This window comes from Gorilla gorilla, chromosome 2, assembly GCF_029281585.2.
Source record: "Gorilla gorilla gorilla isolate KB3781 chromosome 2, NHGRI_mGorGor1-v2.1_pri, whole genome shotgun sequence".
Taxonomy (NCBI): Eukaryota; Metazoa; Chordata; class Mammalia; order Primates; family Hominidae; genus Gorilla; species Gorilla gorilla.
The window spans coordinates 152,735,906-152,761,743 of record NC_086017.1 but is presented as its reverse complement, the minus strand read 5'-3'; the positions used below and the strand labels follow the sequence as shown (position 1 = coordinate 152,761,743).

Sequence of the window (25,838 nt, the reverse complement as noted above, 5' to 3'; positions counted from 1 at the left end):
TAGAAGTGCAGTTAACTGCACACATGTGTGTACAGGGTGAGCACATGCTTAAAAGAACATAAAACTGCAAAATCTCTTCAGATGGTTACAGAAATAAACTTACAGTTTTGCACAGCTGGTTAAGACTGATAATTTAAGTACCTGCCTAATTTTACCCTCCTACCCACCACCTCCCATTATAGGCAGATCTGGAAAGCTACCTATAGCAAGTTTATTTACTTATCAGAAATATATTAAAATGTGAATAATTCTAAGTATTAGCAGCGACAGTAACACTTAATTTTATGAAAAGTTTCTAAGCAAAACCTTGACATAGCTACTTTTTCAAAATTAAAATATGCCAGTTACTGATATATGCACCTTAAAACTCTATGTACGTTACAACAGAAAGGTTTCTAATGTCTAAGACCATTTCTGTAAAAACCTCTCACCACCAAAACCTTATTAGCATTCTCAAACTGTCAAATCTAGTCAATTTTATGGAACTAAAGATTCTCACTATCTGAATGCATGCAGCTGGAAAAGATAGTTGGTATAAATAACAAAGGTATTTTTAACTCTCATAAGCATCTGGTATAAGTGCTTACTTATATAATGTTACAGTTCTGAATTTTTGCCTTTCTTTAATAGTGATTTTGATTTGCTCTTTGCATAAAGTTGCATTATACTGAAATAAAATGGAATATGTATTTTGAGATTTCAAGAAAAATCAGATTTCTTATGAGAAAGATAGAATCATTTTGAAAAACTAAAGAAGGTTGTACTTAAAAACCTTAGGCCGGGCGTGGTGGCTCACGCCTGTAATTCCAGAAGCTTTGGGAGGCCGAGGCGGGCGGATCACGAGGTCAGAAGATCGAGACTATCCTGGCTAACATGGTGAAACCCCGTCTCTACTAAAAATACAAAAAATTAGCTGGGCATGGTGGCGGGCACCTGTAGTCCCAGCTACTCGGGAGGCTGAGGCAGGAGAATGGCATGAACCCGGGAGATGGAGGTTGCAGTGAGCCAAGAGAGCGCCACTGCACTCCAGCCAGGGTGACAGAGCAAGACTCCGTCTCAAAAAAAATAAAATAAAATAAAAATAAATAAATAAAAACCTTAAATATCTCACACAAACCAAACATGTAATTAATATCTACAAAAAAGTCAAAGAAAAATAAATGGCATGTTTTAGTAAAACAAGGCACTTACTAGGAAATCTCTGAGTAGCCATCTGCCTTAGAGAATAAAAGATATCACACATTACAGTGGGGCAGCTCATACTTGATTTTACAATTGTATTGAATAACTTGTCTACATAGTAGCGCAGATTCTCCTGCAGGATTTAAAAAGGTAAACATTAAGATTTTGATGTTCACACATCTTCAATAGCCTTCATGAAAGAAAAATGTAAGAAAATGAGGTTTATTAGACAGTCACTATCTAACATTTTTTAAAGTACTGTTACCCTTTTCCAAACTCATTCAGTTTAAGGACAATTTATATACTGACTTAATTTAATAAATTAAATTTAGATTTGCTAGGCGTAAGAGGTGAATCTATGAATAAACCTCACAAGAAGCAAGAGGGAATAAAGTGATCCAAAAGGAAATCACAAAATAACTCGGATACACAAGCACAAGGACATTGTGACACTATTATCCACTGCAATAAAAATTTGTGACCCTAACACAATCATTGTTTTTTCAGAGGCCACTGAAACTACTGACTGATAAAGTCACTGTGTCACTTAGCCTGATCAGTTTGAGCCCAAAGGAATGGCTAGAATGGGGGCTGCAACTAGCTATAGCTTAAGCTCACTATTGTTACTAGAGCCAAAAAGAGACAATCAAGAACAAAAATAAAGTGAAACCACTGAGGAAATAACATTCTAAAAACTAATCCTAGGAAGTGCTGCTAATAATAAAGGCTTATGTGAAGAATAAACAGCACTGCTTCCCTCTATATGGCTTTATTATAATGTAAGTGGGAGAAAGGTACACCATTAAGACCAATTTTAATGCAATTATAAATAATATAACAAGGACTTACCTTATTATTTTCTACATTATCTCCCTCTTTCAATTTAATAGGATCGATTTCACAGGATTTTGAGGAGTCACATATCTGAAAAATAAATTTTTCAGTTAATGATTTTTTTCTAAGTAGTCTGACAAAATGAAAATAACTTATTTTTCTGATAATAAAAGTTAATTATAGAAATTTAAATTGTAGCAAAGCGTAAAATGTCCTATGCAGGGATAACATATACAATTTTCTTAAAACATGATATCAAAAAGTATTTGTCATATATTTGACACTCTAGCTAAAATAGAAATCCCATAACAAAGAAATAATGTAGATTATACTATACTGTACCTTTTGAGTAAAAATCCATTGACAGAGAAGTAAATAATTTGCTTCTAAAGTGTTCAGTCTGTTTTTTCAGTAACACATGAATGAATAAATCCTTCCCATCAATAGATCACTTGATAAAAGAACAACTATCATAAGGCCACAAACTATCATTGTTGGAGATATATTCTGTACCTCATCAAGAATAGGTTTTAATGTTACTTTCAGGTAGTGCCCTCCCACTATTTTCATCATCTCATCCAGACATCGGGTAGCCAGGGAATTTCCTCTAAAAATTGTGTTTGCATCTCTGAAATAGAAATAGATGAAACCAAATGTAGTAAACAAAGGTTTTGAAACCAATAATATAACATACTTGACCAATTTAAGAAAGAAGCATTTAGCTGAAATAGATTAAGACATACTAGAAGGCATAAGTGACCTACAATTTTAGTAATTTTTACCATTTATTTAAAAGCTTGCTGCCATTAGGTTTTTCAAACTTACCAAAAATATATTAAAATAATGACCAGGTGTGATGGCTCATGCCTGTTATCCCATCACTTTGGGGGTTCGAAGCAGGTGGATCACTTGAAGTCAGGAGTGTGAGACTAGCCTGGCCAACATGGTGAAACCCCATCTCTACCAAAAATACAAAAATTAGCTGGGTGTGGTGGCGAGTGCCTGTAATCCCAGCTACTCAGGAGGCTGAGGCAGGAGAATCGCTTGAACCTAGGAGGCAGAAGCTGCAGTGAGCCAAGATCATGCCACTGCACTCCAACCTGGGTGAAAAAGCGAGACTCTGTCTTAAAAACAAACAAACAAAAAACTCAATACATATGTGTGTGTGTGTGTGTGTGTATATATATATATATATATGTATATATATATATATATGTTTTTTTAAAAAGGCAAATCATGTTTATGAACCAAAAATGTGGAGTATATGTATGTCTCTGTGTGTAAAAAAACAACAGTGTTAGACTATGATGTGAATGAGAAGTCACTTGATTGCTTTTTAGAATGTCATACATATGCATATAAGGGTGATACACAATGAATAAAGAAAAAAACACTTCTGCTCTGGTGTTTTAACTCGTGACACATGAATCATTACACTAAGCAGCAGATTAGTAACAAATGAAATTTCCTGAGTTAAAGAAAAACATCCTTCATTAATTGTTGTCCTTAAGGTAGGTGAATACTGTTTGATAGTTTAACTGCCTTTTTTTATTTGTTAAGTACTTCTTTTCAGCCTACTATACAGTAAGGCTGATCAATACAAAAAAATTCAGACTACAAAATCAATCTGTCAAACTAAGGTCCAATTTCAACAACATGTAATTAACATTTAATAAAATATAACTCTTACTGTGTATCCTTCAAGTCTAATTCAGCCACAGCAGTGGCAAAAGGAACAAGTTTATCATGGTGCAGCAGCAGTCGTACAAGGGGCAAAACAGCATCATTTTTATCTCGACATATTTCACTCAAAATGTAAGCAGCTGAGGCAGATATTGGCTAAATACAGAAAGGTAGAAAACAAGCACAAACATCAAGGAAACATGATTAACTGTTCAATCACTAGCCTGTAAAAGTAACTGAAATAATGTCACTAAAGCTGTTATACAGGACATTTAATTTTCGAAATTTTTTATCAGAGATGATTGTGGGAGCACATGTAGGAATCATAGTACTCTGGTTCAGATAAATAGAAACGTGTGTGTGTATATATATATGTATGTATATAATTTTTACTGTTTTAATAAGACTTGATACTCTTGAAATCTTTTCCTTATCATTTATAGAATTATTTTAGCCGTTTCGTGTTAAATCATATCCTTAAGATTCTTAACATACTTGAACATCTGGTGATTTTAGCAGCAAAGTTTTCAAAGGACCATAGTACTCTGAAGGAAGCACGTAGTCTTCTGTATAACATATATTTAATCGAAGAGACCCCAGGTCATCAGTTTTGGATGACTTGTTTCCATTGTCTCTTGGCTGTAGCAAGTACCTAAAGTAAAAATATAAGTGATTCCATGTGATGGAAATGCATTCAAGCCAATGAGGCAAGTTAAGAGTTAAGTTATAAAAAAACTAAACCAAAAAAGTCAACTTAGTATTTACGGTTAGGAAGCTTCATAAGTAGCACGATACTCATCTTCAGAAAACTAATATTGGTTATACATTGGATTACAAAGCTATAAACACATTTTTATCCAGGAAACAAAAAGCATAGATATTACAGAAATTAAGATCTCAAAGGAGTTGAACAAGAGTTTGATTAGCTTGCAGGTTTAGAAAAAATGATAATAAAAGGTAAACATTTAAAATCCAATGTATTATCAAAAATAAATTTTTACCAACTAAATTTAAGAAAGAGGCATTTAGCTGAAAATTAAGACAGTCCGGGTGCAGTGGCTGATGACTGTAATCTCAGCACTTTGGGAGGCTGAGGCAGGCAGATCACTTGAGGTCAGGAGTTGGAGACCAGCCTGGCCACCATGGTGAAACCCTGTCTTTACTAAAAATACAAAAATCAGTCCGGCATGGTGGCAGCTGCCTGTAATCCAGCTGCTTGGGAGGCTGAGGCAGGAGAATCACTTGAACTCAGGAGGCGGAGTTGCAGTGAGCTGAGATCCCGCCACTGTACTCCAGTCTGGGCTTGCCTGGATGACAGAGCAAGACTTCGTCTCAAAAAAAAAAAGTAGATAAGACATATCAGAATGCATAAGTAACCTTGTTTTAAAGTAAATTCTTTTTCCAAAAATTTGAACTTAAGAGAAATTTGCAGGACCAAAACCAGAAATCTAAGAGTTTAAAAAAAAAAAAGCTTTTTATCATGGGAATTTAAAAACACAAACAAAAGAGAAGAGAATATTGAACTCTCATGTACCCATTATCTAGCTTAAACAATTATCAACTGAAGACTAATCTTGTTCGCAGTCACAGAAAGAAAAAAATTATGTCCTTTGCACTAACATGGATGCTGCTGGAGGCCACTACCCTATGCGAATTAATGCAGAAACAGAAAACCAAATACCCTATGTTCTCACTTGTAAGTGGGAGCTAAACACTGGGTATGCACAAACACAAAGATGGTAACAATAGACACTGGGGGTTCCAAAAGTGGGGAGGGAGATAGGGGGTAGGGATTGAAAAAACCATCCGGTACTCTGTTCGCTACTTGGGTGAAGGGATAATAAGCCTAAACCTCAGCATTACACAATATACCCATGTAACAAACCTGTACATGTACCCCTGAATCTAAAATTAAAAAACAAAACAAAACAAAATTGGATGAAGGCTGATAAAAATTGTAAAGTACCATTGACAATCAAGTATTCATATTTCCTTTTTGGGGGGATACTCAGCAATATGTTTGCCTAAATTTGAAATTTATGATTTGTTGTTAGTGTAAATACCTATTTTTTTCTAGACTATATCAGGATTAGAGAAAGGCAATTTTTACTCTTAAAGTAGCCTAAGTTGGCAAAAACAATTGAACTCAACTAATTTGGACATTAAAACTTCAGAATTGCTGGGTTTTAGCCAAAATATATCTTTCTAGGACTGGAAAAAAAAAAGTTTGCTACTCATTCAAGATATCACAGGAGTTCCAGGAGTTAAAAAATTGTTCAAACTCTTAAAAATTTATTTATCTAAAATAATATGCCAATTACAAATACTTCATCCCCTTTATAACATTAGAGCAAAATATCTAAAAACATCCAGGAAAAAAAACTTAACTGTATTCTTATTCTTCAATAATTCATTATTTTAAAAAGGCGTTTTCTTGCGCTGTATATAAAATAGTGAATCTTTGCTTTACTTAACTATAACCAGAAACCAAACTGCAGAAAAACTGTATTACATATGTCTTTTATTAGTACATTCTAAAACAAAATTATTTTAAGTTACTATGTGCAGCCAGATGATCAATACTAACACTGATAACATCCTTATTTGGACACTGAAAATAGCATAATTTTAAATCATGCTGCAGAAACTATCACAATTAGAATATATTAAGGGAATTTATTTATAAATATTTATCTGCATATTTTTTTTCCTGTGGCTTATCATCATATTGCCCACAAAATTTATTTTCAGAAATAACTCCAAATTAAATTTACAAATTTGGATTTGCTATTAACAAACGCTGTAGGGTAGATAAAAGCAACTGAATGGAGATTCTTTTTGTAGTGAAGCTCAAACTTCAAGAACCAAGAAAGAATCTGTGTGGAGTGCCACTTACTATTTTCATCACTCTTTGAACCAGAATCTTCTTTATTTAATATTAAAAAATCCTTACTACACATAGACAAATAGATAACGATGCATACATATATAAACAATGTCATCAAATCAATGCTTTTGTTTTTTTAAGGAACGTTTTCTTTTTTTTCTCTTTTAACTTTGTTTTTCTCTTATCTTTTTTCCTATCTTCAAAACACTACCATTCTGCACCTCCGCTTCTCTTAGGAACCTGTTAACTACCTACTATGGACCCTTCTCTATTTTCTTCATGCTTATATAATTTTATATAGATTTTTAAAAATGTGTGCATATATACACATTTATAAATGAGTTCTGAGCCTATTAGTCAGTTTACAAAAATGTTATCATATTCTACTCTCCTGTATCTTGTTTTTTTACCTGAAAGCACTTCCTAGTTAACTCTCTGAAACTACTTTTCATAGATCCAGTTTGTTCTTTTTAACGGGTACATAATATTCATGCAATGAATGGACTCGAGTTCTTTAAGAGAGGTATTTATGAATATAATGAAAAATAATTGTACTGTCTTGTGAAGTGAAAATGCTATACAGCTTAATAGGCCATAAGTAACTTAAAAATAATTGTGTTCAGAAAGCAATAAACAGCAAACATTAAAATTTTGAATTTAATTTCAACCCTCCTTACTAAGAGACTGGGGAAAATTATTTATTTGCTTTGTGGGTCTGGGAAATTCTCTCTCTCAGTCCTCTGTTACCCAAGTTCTGCTAAAATGCTTTTGTGGATTTTCTTTGCCATTCTTCTCCCAGAATAATCTGCACTGATACTTCTTTTATTATTTGCAGAAAATCCTCAACCTCTGTTTATACAATTGTTCAACATTTGTACTAGGCACGGCAAATTTATAGCACTGGTTACTTATACTGAGGAAGAGTTTGTCTTTCCATTTTCATCTTGTTACTGCTCTATTCTGTTCCTCTCTTACTCACTGCCTCTATGGTATACACTTGCTACAGTAAAGGGAGGGATTCTCTCTTTTGGTATCATGTCACAATTATGACACGAATTGCATTTTCTTATATTTTGTGAATACATGTAAAATACATTAAGAATGCATTTTAATGTTTTAAAAATACATTTAAAAAGTTTTAAAATACATTAAAATGCATTTTAAATGTTGTCAATATTTCCCCTATACTGTTTGAGAAATAAATTACATATTTTATCTAAGAATGTAGAATGTTTGGAATTATTATTATTATTATTATTTGAGACGGAGTCTCACTCTGTCACCCAGGCTGGAGTGCAATGGCATGCTCTCGGCTCACTGAACCTCTGCCTCCTGGGTTCAAGCGATTCTCCCGCCTCAGCCTCCCGAGTAGCTGGGACTACAGGCGCGTGCCACCACACGAGGCTAATTTTTGTATTTTTAGTAGAGACAGGGTTTCACTATGTTGGCCAGGCTGGTCTTGAACTCCTGACCTCAGGTGATCTACCTGCCTCAGCCTCCCAAAGTGCTGGGATTACAGGTGTAAGCCACCATGCCTGGCCTGGAATTATTTATTTATACTCATAGTTTTCAAGTTTTATAAATCCTGCGCTAAGGCCTTTCTGAAGTTTAAAATTACAAAGCCCAGTAGGAAAGTAATTCCCTAAAAATACTAAAACAGATTCACAGGTGCAATATTTTTAAGCAGTTTGAATTTTTTAAGCATTGCTGTTTGAACCCACGATTTTATTTTCAGTAGATAGGTCAGCATAGGGCACATGGGCTTAGTAGTAGACATTCCATGGATGTTGACTAGAGAGTGAGTGAATGAATGCTTTGGTTTTGAAGCCTTGGGTCACTTTTTGAAAGCAATTAGAAAGAAGTTTCTAACTAACATGAGAAAAAAGCTGCCATCTTCTCTATTCTCTATCTAAAGGCAATGCCAAACAAAATTTAAAAATACATACACTGATTTTTTTTTAATAAAAGACTGATCTTGTTTCAGCCATACCTTCACTCACTCTCCCATCCTGTTCCTGCATTATTGTTTTAAAGCAATTTCCAGGTATAATTTCATATATAATTTTTAAAAGTCATCACTATTCACTTAGTATTCAAATTTCCCCAAACTTATCATAAATGTTTTTCTACAGTTTGTTCGAATCCAAATAAGGTGCATAGATTAGAATTGGTAATAGCATTCTTAAGTCTCTTCTACAGATTCCTCACTGTTGGTCCTATAGAGTTTTCCACCTTTGGAATTGTGTTAACTCTTATCTCTACCTCCACAATGTCATTTACCATATTCCTCCATCCTCTCTGTATTTCCTCTATATTGGTAGTTAGATCTAGAGGCTTGGTTAGATTCAGATTTGATGTTCTGGCAAGAATGCTTCATTGATAATGCTGTGTAGTTCTACCAAGAGGCACAAATGTCTGGTTGTTTCTCCTTTTGCAATATCAGCAGCCACTGATGATCACGGCTTAGAGCCATTAATCATCAAAATGATAATTTTATAACTCTATCACTCCTCCTTCACTTAGCTGGAATGCTGAGATGCTTTTTATAAAAGAAACAGTAGTTTTAATACTTAATTTATATATTTATCAGCTATGACCTCCTCTAATATATTAATTCATTTAAAAATAGAAGGAAGAAGGCTTTAATAGAACATTTATTAGCTTTGAGAAAGATAAGATAAAGACAGAAAAGACAACTAGCAAATTAACCAAGGCAAATTTAAAGGATGAAGGGATGGTTAATACAAGAAGAAATTACATCACTATCCCACAAAAGAGGAAGATCAACCTTCAGAACATCTACTGTCTGATTTAAGAAATAGTGATGTAAAGATATGGTCAATGAAATAATTAGAAACAAGCCTGTTAGCAAAGGTGACTCAGAAGTACCTCTAAGGGAAGTGTATTTAGTCTGTCCTTATGCTGCTAATACAGACATACCCAAAGCTGGGTAATTTATAAAGGAAAGAGGTTTAATTGACTCATAGTTCCACATGGCTGGGGAGACCTCGCAATCATGGCAGAAGACAAAGAAGAGTAAAGGGACGTCTTACATGCGGCAGGCAAGAGAGCTTGTGCAGGGGAACTCCCATTTATAAAACCATCAGATCTCGTGAGACTTATTCACTACCACAAGAACGGTATGGGGGTTTGAAACCACCCAATGATTCAATTATCTTCACCTGGCCCTGCCCTTGACATGTGGGGATGATTACAATTCAAGGTGAGATTTGGGTGGGGACACAGCCAAACCATATCAGGAAGTTTAGCTGGTTGATGACCAAGCATCCTGACAATTGATACTTTGGTCAATTTTTCACAATCCAGGGCATGTTCGGCAACCTTGCAAATTCAGACATCTCGTTTTATCAGCACATCTAAAGTGAACCTGAAGGTCAAGTGTGGTGGCTCCCGCCTGTAATCCCAGCACTTTGGGAGGCCAAGGCGGGTGGATCACCTGAGGTCAGGAGTTCGAGACCAGGCTGGCCAACATGGTGAAACCCCATCTCTACCAAAATACAAAAATTAGCCAGGCATAGTGGCACAGGCCTGTAGTCCCAGCTACTTGGGAGGCTGAGGCAGGAGAATCACTTGAACCCAGGAGGTGGAGGTTGCACTGAGCCAAGATAGCACCACTGCACTCCAGCCTGGGCGACAGAGAGACTGCATCTCAAAAAAATAAAAAAAAAGAATAAGGTGCACCTGAATTGCAATGACTGAGTGCAGAGCCTGATATACTTAAAAGCAGGTCAATTATTAAATTTATGAAAAAGAAATATAGTCAAGTGGCATAAGTACCTGGATTGTTAAGTGACCAATGCATTTTATTATAGAAATGCTCACTTACAAAAGTAGGGAGAAGAGTGATAATAGTAATAATGAACACCCTTTCTTACCACCACCCCCATGTGCTCGTCACTTGGTTACAACAATTATCACCATTTACCATAGGGTTTTCATCTATATCTTTCACTGTATTTTTTTACCTGTTGGTAGGCTATTTGGAAAGGCAAATTATCAAAAGGCGTTGTGGTGAGTACAGAGGCATGACAAGGAGTTTTATGCAGCCTTAATCTCTCAGCTAAGACAATAGTCTTGCCAAGGAAACAGTAATTCTTCTGGACCAGAATCCCCTACCCCCTCAATTGTGCTTGAATAGGCAGTACCATGACTACCTCTTTGGAATCCTTTTTTATTACTCTAGATGAATCTTTTCCTCCTATTGAACTAATGTTTTCCATGCACAGTAGAGTAACATTACTTGTATTACTGCTTACTCAGTTACAACTGGTTCTGCCTCTCTGGGACCATCCCTATCCATCTTAAACAGTGTCTCTAAACTCTACAGTCAAAACAAACTCTGTTTTGGTTTTTACTACAGAAATTTTGCTCAGAGCGCAACTTTATTTCCTTTAGCTCCAAATAACTGACGGAGGGGTATGACATCCCTCTTTACTCTCATATAACTGAAAATTACCAGGCCTACAGTCTTAACATAGCATTGCTCTATGTAGAGGAATTAGGGTAGTGCTATACCAATTACTCATTTTTATGCACACATTGTTTTTGGATGCTTAAGAACTCCAGAAGGGTTCACTCCTGCCATACTTTCTAAACTTGTTTCCTTGGATTTTCTTTGCAGGATAAGAAATCCCCATAGACAAAATATCTCATCTATGTCTACTTGAAAAAAAAAAAAAAAGACTTCACAACATGTTGTTGTTTTACCCATCCCTTGAAAAGATCATTTTTTAAATGAGTAGGGAACTCTCTGATTCTTTTTTATATAATATTTTATAAGCAAGGGACACTCAAATCTTTGCTAATGGCTTAAAAGAATGTTTTTGAGTTTTAAATATATTCAGAAACATGCCAAAGTTCAAACTTCCAGTACACTGGTTAAAAGCACAAACTTCGGGGTCAAACAGTTTGGTTCAAATCCCAGCTGTGTGACCTTAGACAAGTTGCTAAATTTCTCTGTGCTTTTTCCTCATTTGTCAAATAAGGAGTATTAATAGTGTCTTAACACATTAAAACCCTACAACAGCCCTAAAAAAGTTATTATAAGTAAAGCACTTAGAATAGTTCCTGGCACACAGTAATCACTATGTAAATGTTACACATATAACATTTATATATGTGATGTATAACTATTACCACTTAAATATATGAATAACTATCAATAGTTATTTGTATAACTATATAAATGTGATTATTTTAAAATATTATTACAAAAGCTCAATTTAATAAACTGCCTGAAGGATCCTTGTGAATTAAATAATTCTGTATGAATTAGAGCTAAAGAGAAAAGGCTCAAGATTTGTTAAATAGTTCAGGACTATCTGGCATTTCTAAGTGAAAACAAAACAAAAAACTCATACATATATGTCAGTTTTTGAATGAAATATTTCCGTTTGAAAGAAAAAGAAACAGGAAATAAAGAGAAATTTTTAACTGAAAGTAGCATTCAGTTGCTCTAAACATGTACTTTTCATTCACAGGCATAAAAGCAATCCTTATGCTCTCAAGAGTAAGCAGTTTTGACAGTCCCTTAACAGAAAAAAATCAGCATTTAAACAATTCTAACCATAGGGTCTGTGTAATTAAAATTGAGGTAGACAAACCCAAAGTGCAATTATTTGTACATAATGCTATGTAAATGAGAGAATAAAGAAGCAGTTCTATCAATAACTGAACGTGGGCCGGGTGCGGTGGCTCACGCCTGTAATCCCAGCACTTTGGGAGGCCGAGGCGGGGGGATCACGAGGTCAGGAGATCAAGACCAGCCTGGTGAACATGGTGAAACCCCGTCTCTACTAAAAATACAAAAATTAGCTGAGTGTGGTGGCGGATGCCTGTCATCCCAGCTACTCAGGAGGCTGAGGCAGGAGAATGGCTTAAACTCGGGAGGTGGAGATTGCAGTGGGCCAAGATGGCGCTACTGCACTCCAGCCTGGCGACAGAGCCAGACTCCGTATAAAAAAAAAAAAAAGTTGAACGTTATTTCTGTTTTTTTTTGTGTTTGCTGTTGTTGTTTTTTGTTTTCTTTTTTTTGAGACGGAGTCTCGCTCTGCCTCCCAGGCTGGAACGCAGTGGTGCGATCTCAGCTTACTGTAAGCTCCGCCTCCCGGGTGCACGCAATTCTCCTGCGTCAGCCTCCTGAGTAGCTGGGACTACAGGTGCCCACTACCAAGCCCAGCTAATTTTTTGTATTTTTAGTAGAGATGGGGTTTCACCGTGTTAGCCAGGATGGTCTCGATCTCCTGACTTCATGATCCGCCTGCCTTGGCCTCCCAAAGTGCTGGGATTACAGGCTTGAGCCACCGTGCCAGGCCTCTTTCTTTCTTTTTTTTTTTTTTTAACTGAAGACAGGAGACTTGTTATATTTTCTAAATTCAAATATTAAACAGATATGTTAAAAATGTGAGACCAAAGTCTGGGCGCAGTGGCTCACAATCCCAGCACTTTGGGAGGCCGAAGTGGGTGGATCACGAGGTCAGGAGTTCAAGACCAGCCTGGCCAACGTAGTTAAACCCCGTCTCTACTAAAAATATAAAAATTAGCTCGGCATGGTGGTGTGTGCCTGAAGTCCCAGCTACTTGGGAGGCTGAGGCAGGAGAATCGCTTGAACCCGGGAGGTGGAGATTGCAGTGAGCCGAGATCATGCCACTGCACTCCAGCTTGGACAACAGAGTGAGGCTTTGTCTCAAAAAAAGTTAAGACCCCCCCCACCAAAAAAAAGTTTGAGGACAAAAGGTGTCAAAATTAACAAACTGGAAAGCTAAATCATATCAAATATTCATCTAGTCTAAAATCATGTATAAAGTGCTTCTGTTGAAAAGAAAAACCCAGTAATTCATTTTATCTATTATTTGAATCTTACTTTCAAATTTAAAAATTAAAACTGAAAAGATGTTTATATCTATTTTGAGACTTTTCAAACAACAGAATTAAATTACTGATGATTACTCTCTTAACATCAAGATTAGAAAGAATTTGCCTGAAATCCTGAGGGTAAATAAATCTTTTCTTGAGTTTTCATGCAGTTACTAACAACCCCACAAGGGGATGCTATGGCTCTACAATTGACGGAGGAGGTTAAGAGTTTTATTTCCAACTCAAAAGAAGTGGCATTCACATTTTTATGTTTCCTTACAACTGTGGAATTATATATGAATTACCAGATGTTCCTATTTCATGCTATATAAATTTCAGCACTTATATTTCTGGCAGGTTACTTTAAAATATCATGGGCCAAAAACATCTATAAAAATAAAATTAGCTTGTTAATGTTCTAACATACTGCCAAGGAAGCTGCACAAAGTTTTGCCAAATTTGGAAGGCATCTCTGGAGACAGTCTTACTTAAAAAACAGATTATGTGGCACATTTCAAGTTCATTTTGAGGGACCCGGAGGCACTACAACGCGTTTTTCTCTTCTGTACTGAGTGGTCTGGCACATAATTTGAAAAACTTGACAAACTGAGCTCAGAAATTTTCATTTTAAAATGTATGCTATTTGATGGAAGGTGGAAGACATGGTGTAGTGGGAGGATGACAGGTCCCAAATCTTCATCAATTTTTCATAGTGACTACGTTTGATTTTTTTCCCCCTCTGTGGATGCATTTTACAAACTATAATACACAAAATGCCAACATAAAGACCAATAAATCTTAGATCTGCCTTGGACTACAGAGAGGCAAAAATAAAGTAAAAATTTTGAGAGTCTCCATATCAGTGTACAAGTGATAACTGCTCTAGGACAAGACTCTAAAATGAAGATGTCTGATGGCCAATCAGAAGAGGCAGGCTCTTTTAGGGACAGATGAAACTGATATCCATAAGAAACACCTAAACACTCCTCTTTGAGGCAGCAGAAACTGAGCTCCAAAAAGTGCTCTTTAAAAGGCAAATGAGAAAGGCATGTTCATTTATATCCAGTTGAAACCAAAATCTAGCAAGAGAGATGCTGGGCAACATACTGAAAGGATACACACGCTTTTAAGTGCTATAGACAGAAAAAAACAATAGTTTCACATTGATTCTGCTAAGGCAACTAGCTCAATGTAATGTCTGAACATTAATTTGAATTTAACATCAGTGTAATGTTATTATTAGAGTCACTGAAAACTAAAATAATATTATAGTCATTATTGAAAACCAAGAGCCCTAAAAAGTGCCAGCTCAACAACATAAGACCTTAGACATTCAAAAAGTAACATTAGGGCCATCTACAGTACATTTCAATGGGGTGTGGTGAAGGAAGAACAGTGGTTAGTTCCCATAAACAACTGAGTCCCCTAAATAAAATCCTTTCCTTTCAAATACCCACAGTTCCTATGACCACTAATAAAACTTCTGAAATGCAGACACTGATTTGTGACCAAGTGTTTTCTTACATGAACAACTCTTATGTAATGTTTTAAATGTTTCCCATTTTTCTCCTTAAGAGTCAAGTCTTCACTTCTGAACAGAAAAATATTCCTAGATGATTCAGTTCTTTTATCTCAGTACCACAGGTCAAGTCATAAAACTTACAATTTACTTCTGCAACAATGAATTAATGAACATATCAATATTAATGACGTTTAGCTTATTACATGGCAAATTTAAAATATGTTCAGAGTAAGCATTTATCTGCATATATATACTGTACTAAAGAGAATTAAACTATGGAGTTCACTAAAATGCTGGGCTCTTACCAGGCTTGATGAGAGGAATCAGTTCTTAATACGTTCACAGGAACCTTAATCTCACCTAGGAAAACATCTTGGACTAGGTTTCCATTGTTCCACAAGTCGATCCTGAAAATTGAAAACTGGCTTTATGTTTTGCAAACAATGTTTAAGAGAGTTCACACCACAAAACAGCTTCAAATTACTTTGATCTGTATTATAGCATTAATTTTACATGCTTAAAAGATGTTAGCAACACCATATACATACCTCACTATCCAGACTAGAGAAGCAAAATACTACAGCAGCTTTAATTTAAAAAGCACAGAAAGTAATTTTAAATAGTCTGAAAGAAGGCACTTAAACTGTCTTAGTTTGAAAGTCGAGGCTTTATTTTAACCTATAGCAATAAGGACTACAGAAAGAAACTACAATAAGACTACAGTTTCTCTCTAGATTACCACCAATTAATATATATAGAAAAATTAGAAAAATACATTACCTGATCACTCCAAACACATGATTAATATACCATCTAGATGAACACACTGTTAACATCACACCTACACATGCATTTATAAGATTTTTCCTTTGCAAAAGGCATAGATATTTAAGACCCAGGAAACAGCACAAACTTCAAACACATGCACCTGTTGAATTATCTTCTTACCTCACTGAAATTTCTGTTAGACAGCAGATATGTTAAGAAGAATAAAAAAAAATTTCTAAATTGGCTGAGATATAACTTCCTTTCCATCCATTACACTATAATCCAGAAATGTAAGGAACAATTTGGGAAAAATTAAAAATCAATACAATAAAACAGATGAAAATTAGATCATCTTTGTTTATAAAATTAATACACCTTGACTATTTCTGTAAACAAATCAGACTTTGGAAAGATAATCTGGATTTAAATTAGTTGCATATTCCTCTAAGTTTCATCAACTAACTTGCTATAGAGAATTCTATTAAAGTTGGTTTACCTTTTTTGGTTGAATCTAGGATTTTCTTTTGGTATACAAAAAAGCAATTCTGTAAAACCCCAAGGCACATACCTGATTTCTAGCTTTTCAATGTCCTCCTCTTCTACCTGGAACTGGGACTTTCTGGTGTAACTACTGGATCTGGTTACCTGTAAACAAAATATTTTAGTAAAAATTTTTTTTTAAAAAAATACATTTTTCCTACAGCTTAAAAATGATCATCTGCAAAATATTCAATTGTGGATAAAAGCAGAGGAAAATGTCCAAGTAATATTTTACTCAATAGCTGAATATAAAAGCAACTATGGAAGTAGCAGAAAAGAATAAGGTAGTATAAAAAAAAAATCAAAATAATACCAGCTTGTTCATCTCACTCAAGTCGAAGAAAAATTCTCCCCTTAAATTATGGTCTTCCTATCTCTTTCCTTTCTCAGACAAATATCTGAAAACTGTAATCCATCCTTACAGCTTGTACTTCCTCACCACCCACTCACTATAGTAACTCCTTATAATCTTGGCTTCCTCACAGATCACTCTCCTAAAATCTCTCTTCATCACCAAATCTGACGATAAATTCTCAGTTCTTATCTCCCTTGATCTCCTATTTAATTTAGTGATCATACAACTGTATCTCCTTTCCCAGAAACACTCTATAGAGTTTACCTGGGCACTACGTTGGCAACCTTATGCTGCTGTCTTTGTTTCTTTTTCAGAATCTATAGATAAATTATTCTTCAAAATTTTATGTTTTATTTTGCACTAAAAACAACTTGGAGCTGCACAGTGCTGTAAAATCTACAAAGTGCTTTCACATGCATTATCTCCTTTGTTCATCAGAACGCTGCTCAGAGGCGGACAGGGCTAGATTTATTACCCTCACTTAAAAATGAGGAAGCTGAAGTACAGAAATTAAATGACATGCTGAAAGTTAAATACTTGAGTCTCAGAAATTAGTTTCTTCACTTTTCTCCTGTATTGTATACCTCTATTCTCTTGGCTTTCTTGGCTGTTTATATAAACAAACCTTGAGTGTTGGTCAATAACTATCACTCATATTAAGTTTCAGTCATAAACTCCCTACTGGAGGATTTAAAATGTCAGCCCTCAAGCTAATTATGCTCCAAACTAAGCCACTTTTATTTTCCTTCCTCCCTACTTTTCGATTTTTCCAGATTTGGAACCTTGGGGGCAGCATTCAACTACTTCCTTTCTCTTTTTTTCTATAACCAATTTGTTACCTTGCCCTTTGCATTCTCTCTTTTATCTGCCTCTTCCTCTCTATTTCCATAGCACTCTCTTGAAAGATACCCCATCCCCTCCCCATTTTTCTTACACCTAAAGTACAACAGTCTCCCCAGCTTTGTTCTTTCTCCCTAAGCCACCTGGACCTCAGATCATAGTTAATTCCTTCCCAAACACTGTTTTACTCATAACTTATAGGCTCAAAATCATTTACTTAAGCACCATAACTAGGCACTCAAGGCCTTTCATCAGCTGGCCCTACTCTACCTTTCTAATCTTAGTTCCCATTATTTCCTTACACAAGCCCAGTAAAATCAGTACTCACTGTACTTTGGACATAACTTTCTGCTTTTCTGTCTCTGTGCCTCTGCTCAAAATGTTCATCATCTCTAATACTCTCTTTCCTCAATCTTAGAAAATCCAATATTTCTTCAAGCCTTTAATGGAGCAGAGTTCATCTGACCTCCCCAATATCTACTGCATTTTACTGTTGTGTATATGCACATATGTCTGCTTTGTGTTCCTTGCTTTAGTTAAAGGACAGAGATGGAAATGTATCTATCTTTATAACCAACAAAAGGCCCTCTGAATGAATGTTGCAAGGCCTAACAAGTACTCCTGCTACAGCAGGCAGGTCAGGCCTTCTACTTTTAAAAGGTCATCTGCTGACTGTAAGGATCCATGAAGCAGAGTAGATTCCATCCAGCTGAGGTTTAAGGTATGTGGGCTAATGGGGAGTGTGAGTGCCTTTAGTCAGCGGCCCTTTACATTGCTGCCTTCTTTGTTTTCTCCAGGTTAGATGCAACCGCCATTAATAAACGTAGAACAACTGCACCAAGTCCTTAGCCAGGAAATGGAAAAGTCTCACATTGGTACTTTTTCTTTTGTTTTTTTTTCTCCCTTGCTTCCCCCTCCACAATTCTTCCTGCTTCACTTTTGGCATTTTCTTCGGCCTGTGTTCCTTTATTAAAGTACAGCAATCAGGCATGACTAGAGGTACCCTTATTCTCTCCACTGTGAAATACCAAGAAAAATACACACAGAAGAAAAGGCACAAAATGTAACTCCTTTTTTCAAACCTTCCCTACACGTTGATATGAACTGCAACATGCTTTATTAGAATACAATCTTTTTGAGAGTTTGATTTTTTTTTCTGTAGTTTGCAAATAATATGAAAAAGGATTTCTTTAACAAATGCTCCAAAGAAAAGCACTCCAAAGCTTTTGTCCAAACTGTATTTGGGACAACTTCAAGGCAGCTGAAGCTGTCTACGAAGATAAGCAGGCGTCCACAGAATGAATTAGGCTTAAAAAAAAAAGTAATAATAAGGCTGTAATCATAAAGTATTTTATGGTCTCAAAGGATTCTCACATGCTTTGGGTCTTACAAAAACTCTGAGTCAGGTAGTGCTGCTATTTTCCCTTCCGATTATTCTTTCACAGGATAAGAAACTTGAGTCACATTTAGTGACTCTTTCAGTCAACTTGACTGGAACTCCGATTTCTTGAGTGATAATTACACTTACTTCACTAGTGACTGTCAAAGGGTACCCTGCAGAAGAATCCTGTGGCCACTATGTGTTAGGTAGGGAGCTGGGTAGGGTAAGGGAGGGTGCAAAGGAGGGCATGATAGTGAGGATGACTGGGGAGTGGGTATGGCCCTGGCCCTTCCTGATCCCAAATTAGAGCTCTGCCTTTATTCATTTTATATATTGGGCATCCATTGTATCACACCATGGTTCTACTGCTTTCAGGAGAGAAATGCTTATCTGCATTAATTGATAAAATGATTACTATGACTGTGGTTTGAAAAAAGAAATCAACTAGCATTAAATATTACATATTTAATGTTAACATTTACGTAAAACAAAAAATTACCTCGAAATAAAAGATTTCATTAAACTGCGGATTGCTTGTTTTCTTCTTTACTTTTGTCTTCTTTTGGTCGTTCCTGTTCCAATGTGGTAGAGTTTTACCTTGTAGAACTTAACAGTACACAATTATAAAACATGCTATTTCCAACCAGGGAGCCTGACCTCCATTTAAAAGTTAAGGTGACTCAGGGAAGATTCAGTTTTAAATATTGCTTGGAAAAAAGTAACTGTCCTTATAAACTCAAATCAAAGAATATATAAGCTTTAGGCATCCCCTATGTGCCAAGATTGTATCATTCTCTCTACGGACACACTAGATTGCCAACCTTTTTCAGGGGTTTCAAAAACACATTCTATTCTATAAGCAACTCAGAATAAATAGAAGGAAGACAATAAGATTTAGAGTACCTTCATCTATGTTGAAAAATACCCAAGGAACTTGAAAAACATTCTTAACTCAGCTTACTTCTTGGGCTTCAGGTATAATAGAGACTTCTAAAAAAACTTTTAATTTAATTATAGATTCAGAGGAGGTCACAAAAAACGCATAAGGAAATCTTGTGTTTTTACCCAGCCTCTCCCAGTGTTAACATCTTACACAACTACAGTACAATAGCAAAACCAACAATGACTTTTTATTTTTTAGTTTTCTGAGATGGAGTTTTGCTCTTGTTGCCCAGGCTGGATGGAGTGCAATGGCACAATCTCGGCTCACCACAACCTTTGCCTCAGGGTTCAAGCGATTCTCCTGCCTCAGCCTCCCGAGTAGCTGGGATTACAGGCATGAGCCACCACACCCAGCTAATTCTGTATTTTTAGTAGAGATGGGGTTTCTCCTTGTTGGTCAGGCTGGTCTCGAACTCCTGACCTCAGGTAATCCACCCGCCTCGGCCTCCCAAAGTGCTGGGATTACAGGCGTGAGCCACCTGCGCCTGGCCAGACTTTTTAAAACACAAATTCATATGCCAAATTGTCTCTAACTGTATGTTACCAAATAATTTGTCAGGTAGAGATTATTAAAAAAAAAAACAAAAATAGCTCCACTAGATTGAACATTTTTAACACACACAAAAAAATCTCTCTAATAGCATTTAATGTCATACGACTGAGTATCTGCTAATAGCATACTATTGTTTGAGCACCTAATAAATACCGGCATGGTACTAGGTACTTTACATACATACATAAATACATTTTTCAAAGTGACTTAGTAGTGATTTTCTACAAAGTAAGAATAACTAGAGATTCTGGGGATGGGGAAAAGGGGTGTGTGTGTATGCATGTATGTGTGTGTAGAGGGAATACTGTGTTTCTTGCTTCCTGATTCTAAACCTTCAAGTTGTAGACATATTTCAGATGTGTCAGTTCCTTAAAGAAACCATAATGAAGTCATATAACACACCGTATTACAAAGTGCTATAGGTTTTTTCACGAATTATTATAAATCATTTAAATCAATGATATGGTACACTTTGCCATGCTCTAGTACTTCAGCAGTTTTTCTACAGTTGGAATTCTCTCTGTAGAGGACAGATTTCATGAGTAGAAAAGGCAATTTTCAGTCCTGAGCTGCCTTCCAGATAAAAATATATAAACTGTCTTGTTATTCCGAACTGGCATTCATTAAAACAGGATTTTACATGCATAAAATTCAGGATATTTGAAAAGTAGGAATGCTGATGCATGAAAAGTCAAGTTTATGTTTTAAAGTACTACATTGTAATAGTATAAAACTGAAGTTGTTCCCTAAAGCCTAAGAGCATGGCAGATTTAAAATGGGGTACCAATTTCTGTCTGTAAAAAGAGGGCTTTGTTATTGACAAGTGTATAATAGAACTCACTAAAGATTTTTCTTTCAAAGCATTTATTACTGTGTGTTATAAATAGCTATTTATCATTTGCTCGTAGAATCTTACTTTTTAAATTTTTAAATCAAACATCAAAACTTTAAAACCTAATAATAATTCAATAAACATTACCTAGAAGGGCCCACTAGAGAAACTGTTGCATAAGGGTCACAGCTTTGGCCATTTATGAGAGGCAACCCATGGCATGCCTTGATGCTAAGGTAGAATAAAAGAGATTTAACATATTAGATTCCAGTTAAACAAGATAAAACATTATCTTTAAACACAAACTAATACATTCAAAAGGTTAAGAATTGTTTTCCATGTGTCTGCAGTTGTATGGCTATATACTACCTATTCCATACATATATATGCATGCATTTTTAAATTTATGTTGTATTTTCAAAATGAGACTAAACAGGAATGCCACAATCACTAATGAAACTATCAAACACAGGCTGAGCATTCCAAATTCAAAAATCCAAAGTCCTCCAAAATTCAAAACTTTCTGAGCACTGACATGATGCTCCAAGGAAATGCTCACTGCAGCATTTCAAATTTGGGCTTTTTGGATTTGGGATGCTTAATGGGCAAGTATATATAATGCAAATATTCAAAAAAAAAAAACAATAAGAATAAGAAATTCAAAACAGTCTCAAGCATTGTAGATAAGGGATGTGTAATAGTCAACACATTTCCTTCTGCTAAATACCCAACAAGGTACATTTTGCGGTTTGATAATACATCAAAACTGCTGTGGCCTCTAAAAAGGAAAAGAAAGCGGTGCAAACCCTAAATGAGAAGCTACAAACCAAGCCAGCTCTATGGCATCATATCCTCTGCTAAAGCATGAATGACAAACAAGGAAACAACTGCGGCTTCCACATAAAAATCTGATTCATAAATATAGGGCAAGCCTCACACAATTCTGTAGCCTTTTATTCCAATTCTCAGTAAACAGCTCCTCAGTAAGCACCATTCTGTAGAAAACGTTTTACACCATAAAAACCAAGGTCTTCTCATCTACTCCATGGCTCACAGTTGTTGGCATTTACAGAGAACACAGAATCTAACTTTAGTGATTTGTTCCTCCAATTTTCTCACTAAATATTACTGAGTTTATGAGTTTAGTTTAATGTCTAAGGGTCTGCATTTTCTAATGCCTAAGAGAAACTCATGAGTGTTGCTGAAAAGTATTCTTTGTTGAAAGATGCAAGCTGTTGAGTAACATCCTTATTTCTCTCCACAACCCACAGGTCACAGATGTGAGTGAAGTGCTATTGGTATACTGCAGAGTAAAGACAGAAATGATAATACGACTCATTTCTATTATAGCTGAGCATAAAAAAATAAAGAAATTTTGAAACTAGCCAAAGAAAACACAAGCCAAGATAATTCTGGGTTTTAATGCTGGGTTGAGGTACAGTCAGATTTTCCCACTGTACATACTGCTTAAAACTTACCCTTCTCAGGCTAAACCTCAAAATGATATCTGATACGGCATTTGCAGTTTACTATGCACTTTCACAAAATGCACCTAATTCTCACAACTGCCTTTGTGAAGAGAATTATGCCATTTAAAAGAAGTAAGGCTCACAGGTTATGTGAGGAAGTTACAAGGTAAGGCTCAAAGAGGTAGCGTAACTTGTAAGAAGCTGGCCAAGACTCAACTTCTACTTTTTAATTTTGTTACTGAAGTCCAGTGCCCTTCTACATTCCCACTGTGCCCCTAAATACAATACTACTGTCCTTGTAATACCACATTTATCTCACATAAACACCAATTATGAGAAACCTTAATGACAGAAATCCAATTTTCTATTTTATGAGGTATTAAAAAAAAGAGGAAAATGCAGTACTGACTTATAAAAAACTTATGAAAGGATAAGAATACCCACAAACCAAAACAAGGATGCCCATAAACCAGAAGTGCACCCTACAGAAATCATCAATACTCTTAATTTTTAAATATAAAACAGTTAAAAATTGAGTTTTCTGCAAAACTTAAGTAATATTATTAAATATAGGTTATTCATTACATATATTTGGAAATATTATTTTTCTAATTACCTAGCATAGCACTGTTCTTCCAATCTGTAAGTCAAGCAATTTCATATCATAAATCATGGATGGGCAGAAAACAAATGTTGAAAATAACCTCAATATAAGGAATTTGATATTTTATTTATATGTGACATATAAAGCATTTACAATATAGTATCTAAAATTTACAAAGGTAAGAAAATATTATAAACAGTTTAGAATAAGACTGATCTAATTCTTTTCTTTGGATTTTTTTTTAAACTAAAAGAAAATTTTAACTTCTACATCCAGGTAAGATGGAGTAACAGGAACTAGATTTACTCTCCACTCAAAACAAATTGAACAAAATCAGCAGTGAAGGACAGGTGAGCCCTCCAACTGCCCCAGCTTACAGCTAAATGGTTTCTCTGAGAAGAAGAGACAAAGTGTCAGCAGGAGGAGGTCAAAGTGACTAGGGACCCCAGGGCAGAGTACTAAAGGGAAGAAAGTTGCACAGAGAAAGAAAAACCTCCAGGGAGCTACAAGAATCCCCACTGAGTATTCAGCTGAGTATTCATACGTGTATATATATGAGGAAATCATCTGAGGCTGGGGAAAGAACCATTTGAAAAGAATAGAGGCAACAGTTCCTAAAACCCACACATGGCTAGCAAGAGGTACCATCAGCCACAGTAGAAAACCTGGTAATTCATGGGTACTGCCTTAATAGTAGGAAAACATAAGCCCTCCAGTAAAGACTGTGCTTGTCTGTTTAACAAAAGTTAAAAGTAAACCACAAAAGGATCAAACTGTTTCTAAGTAACTTAACCAAGTGCCGAACAAAGCTCAAGTACATTCATAGAAATATTAAAATATCCAGCAACTTCACAATGTCTGGCATGCAACAGAAAATAACCAGGAATGCAAGGAACTAAGAAATTATGATCCATAATGAAAAGAAAAATCAACAGAAACAGAATCAGAAATGACAAAGAAGATAGAACTAGCAAAGACATTTAAAAGTTATAATTATATTCCATATGATCCATCCAGACACAGAAGACAATAAAAATAGAAAAATCTAGAGATGAAAAACATACTGAGCGGAATTAAACATTTGCTAAGACTTTGGGGGAGGAGTTGGATAGACATGAGAATCAGTACTTCAGTTTTTGAGACAGAGTCTCACTCTGTCGCCCAGGTTGGAGTGCAGTGGCGCAATCTCGGCTCCCTGCAAGCTCCGCCTCCCGGTTTCACGCCATTCTCCTGCCTCAGTCTCCCTGTACTTCAGTTTTAAATGTGTTAAGTTTGCAATGTGATTCATCAAAGTAGACATATTAATCTGAAACTCAGAAAACAGACCTGGGTTGAATGCACAAGGTACAGGCAATTTTAAAAACCTTATTTTGAAATAATTTCAGATATTCAAAAAAGCTGTTAAAATAATAGTTTCTGTATACTCATCAACAAATGTTAACATTTTGTAGAACCACAGCAGAATTACTGAAATCTTTAGCCCTTACTCAAATTTCACCAATGTCCTTTTTTGATCTAGGACACAATACAGGATCCCATAGTGCATTTAGTTGTCATGTCTTCTTATTCCTCTCCATCCTGAGACAGTTCATTAGTTTTCCTTCTTTGCCCCATGATCTTGCCAGTATTGGCCAGTTATTTTGTAGTGTATTCCTTAATCTGAGTTTGTCTGATGTTTACTCATGATTAGGTTGAGGTTATGTATCTTGGTGTCCTTCTCAATGCATCCTATTGGGAGGTACTGGATGTCTCATTATTGGTGATGTTAACTTTGATCACTCAATTAAGATGGCATCTATCAGACATCTTGTCATCATACTTATGCTCACTTAGCATCCATAGATGATTTTTTGAATTGTCCCCTCACCCACTTATTATTGTGATGTTTGCCAATGTTGATTTTCATTTCCATCATTCCTCCTACATTCATTAATTAGAATTCTACTATAGGAAAAATCAGTCCTTTCTCCCTACCAAGTATTTGAGTTTTTAATTGTTTATTTGTACCAGTATTCGCTTATATTTATTTTATTCTGTAAGTTTTAATCCACTATTATTATTTATTCTGAAGCTCAAATTGTTCCAGATTTGGTCATTTGAAGTCCCTTTACATTGGCTTCAATGTCCTTTTTACATATCCCCATTATTTTTTAGTACTTTCTTACTTTTTCAGACCCCAAGATGCTCCAGACTCATCTCATATTTTCCCTGCCCAAGTCCTGAAATAAGCTACTGCTAAAAAGGAGTCCAGGTTCTTTTACCGAAGCTGCACTAATGCTGTAGTCATTAGCCACGTGTGGTTATTTACATTTAATTAAAATTAAACAAAATTAAACTTCAGCTCTTTGGTCACATTAGCTGTATTTCAAGTTTTCAATATCCACACATGGCTAGTGGCTACTGTTTTGGACAGTGAAGATACAAAGCATTTTCTACATCACAGAAAAATCTACTGGAGAGTGCTGACTGGAGAATTGCAAACACACACACACACATGCACACACACACACTCATACACACCCCTACCACTATTTTTCCCTAGAGAAGTCTGCCTTCAAAGGAGAGCAGAG

General features: G+C 35.7%; 1 protein-coding gene across 3 annotated transcripts in view; it reads right to left on the bottom strand.

Annotated features, from left to right (window-relative positions):
• Positions 1 to 25,838, bottom strand: part of RASA2 (RAS p21 protein activator 2) — a 128,777-nt gene that overhangs the window by 40,575 nt on the left and 62,364 nt on the right. For all 3 annotated transcript variants that reach the window (XM_031009715.3, XM_031009714.3, XM_055383106.2), the window contains exons 6-14: positions 21,343 to 21,426; positions 19,368 to 19,440; positions 16,321 to 16,397; positions 15,290 to 15,391; positions 4,195 to 4,351; positions 3,707 to 3,855; positions 2,530 to 2,644; positions 2,032 to 2,106; positions 1,192 to 1,315 (exon numbers count right to left, since the gene is read on the bottom strand). In XM_031009715.3, coding sequence (XP_030865575.2) covers positions 1,192 to 1,315; positions 2,032 to 2,106; positions 2,530 to 2,644; positions 3,707 to 3,855; positions 4,195 to 4,351; positions 15,290 to 15,391; positions 16,321 to 16,397; positions 19,368 to 19,440; positions 21,343 to 21,426 — 956 coding nt within the window. The remainder of the gene's footprint in view (positions 1 to 1,191; positions 1,316 to 2,031; positions 2,107 to 2,529; positions 2,645 to 3,706; positions 3,856 to 4,194; positions 4,352 to 15,289; positions 15,392 to 16,320; positions 16,398 to 19,367; positions 19,441 to 21,342; positions 21,427 to 25,838) is intronic.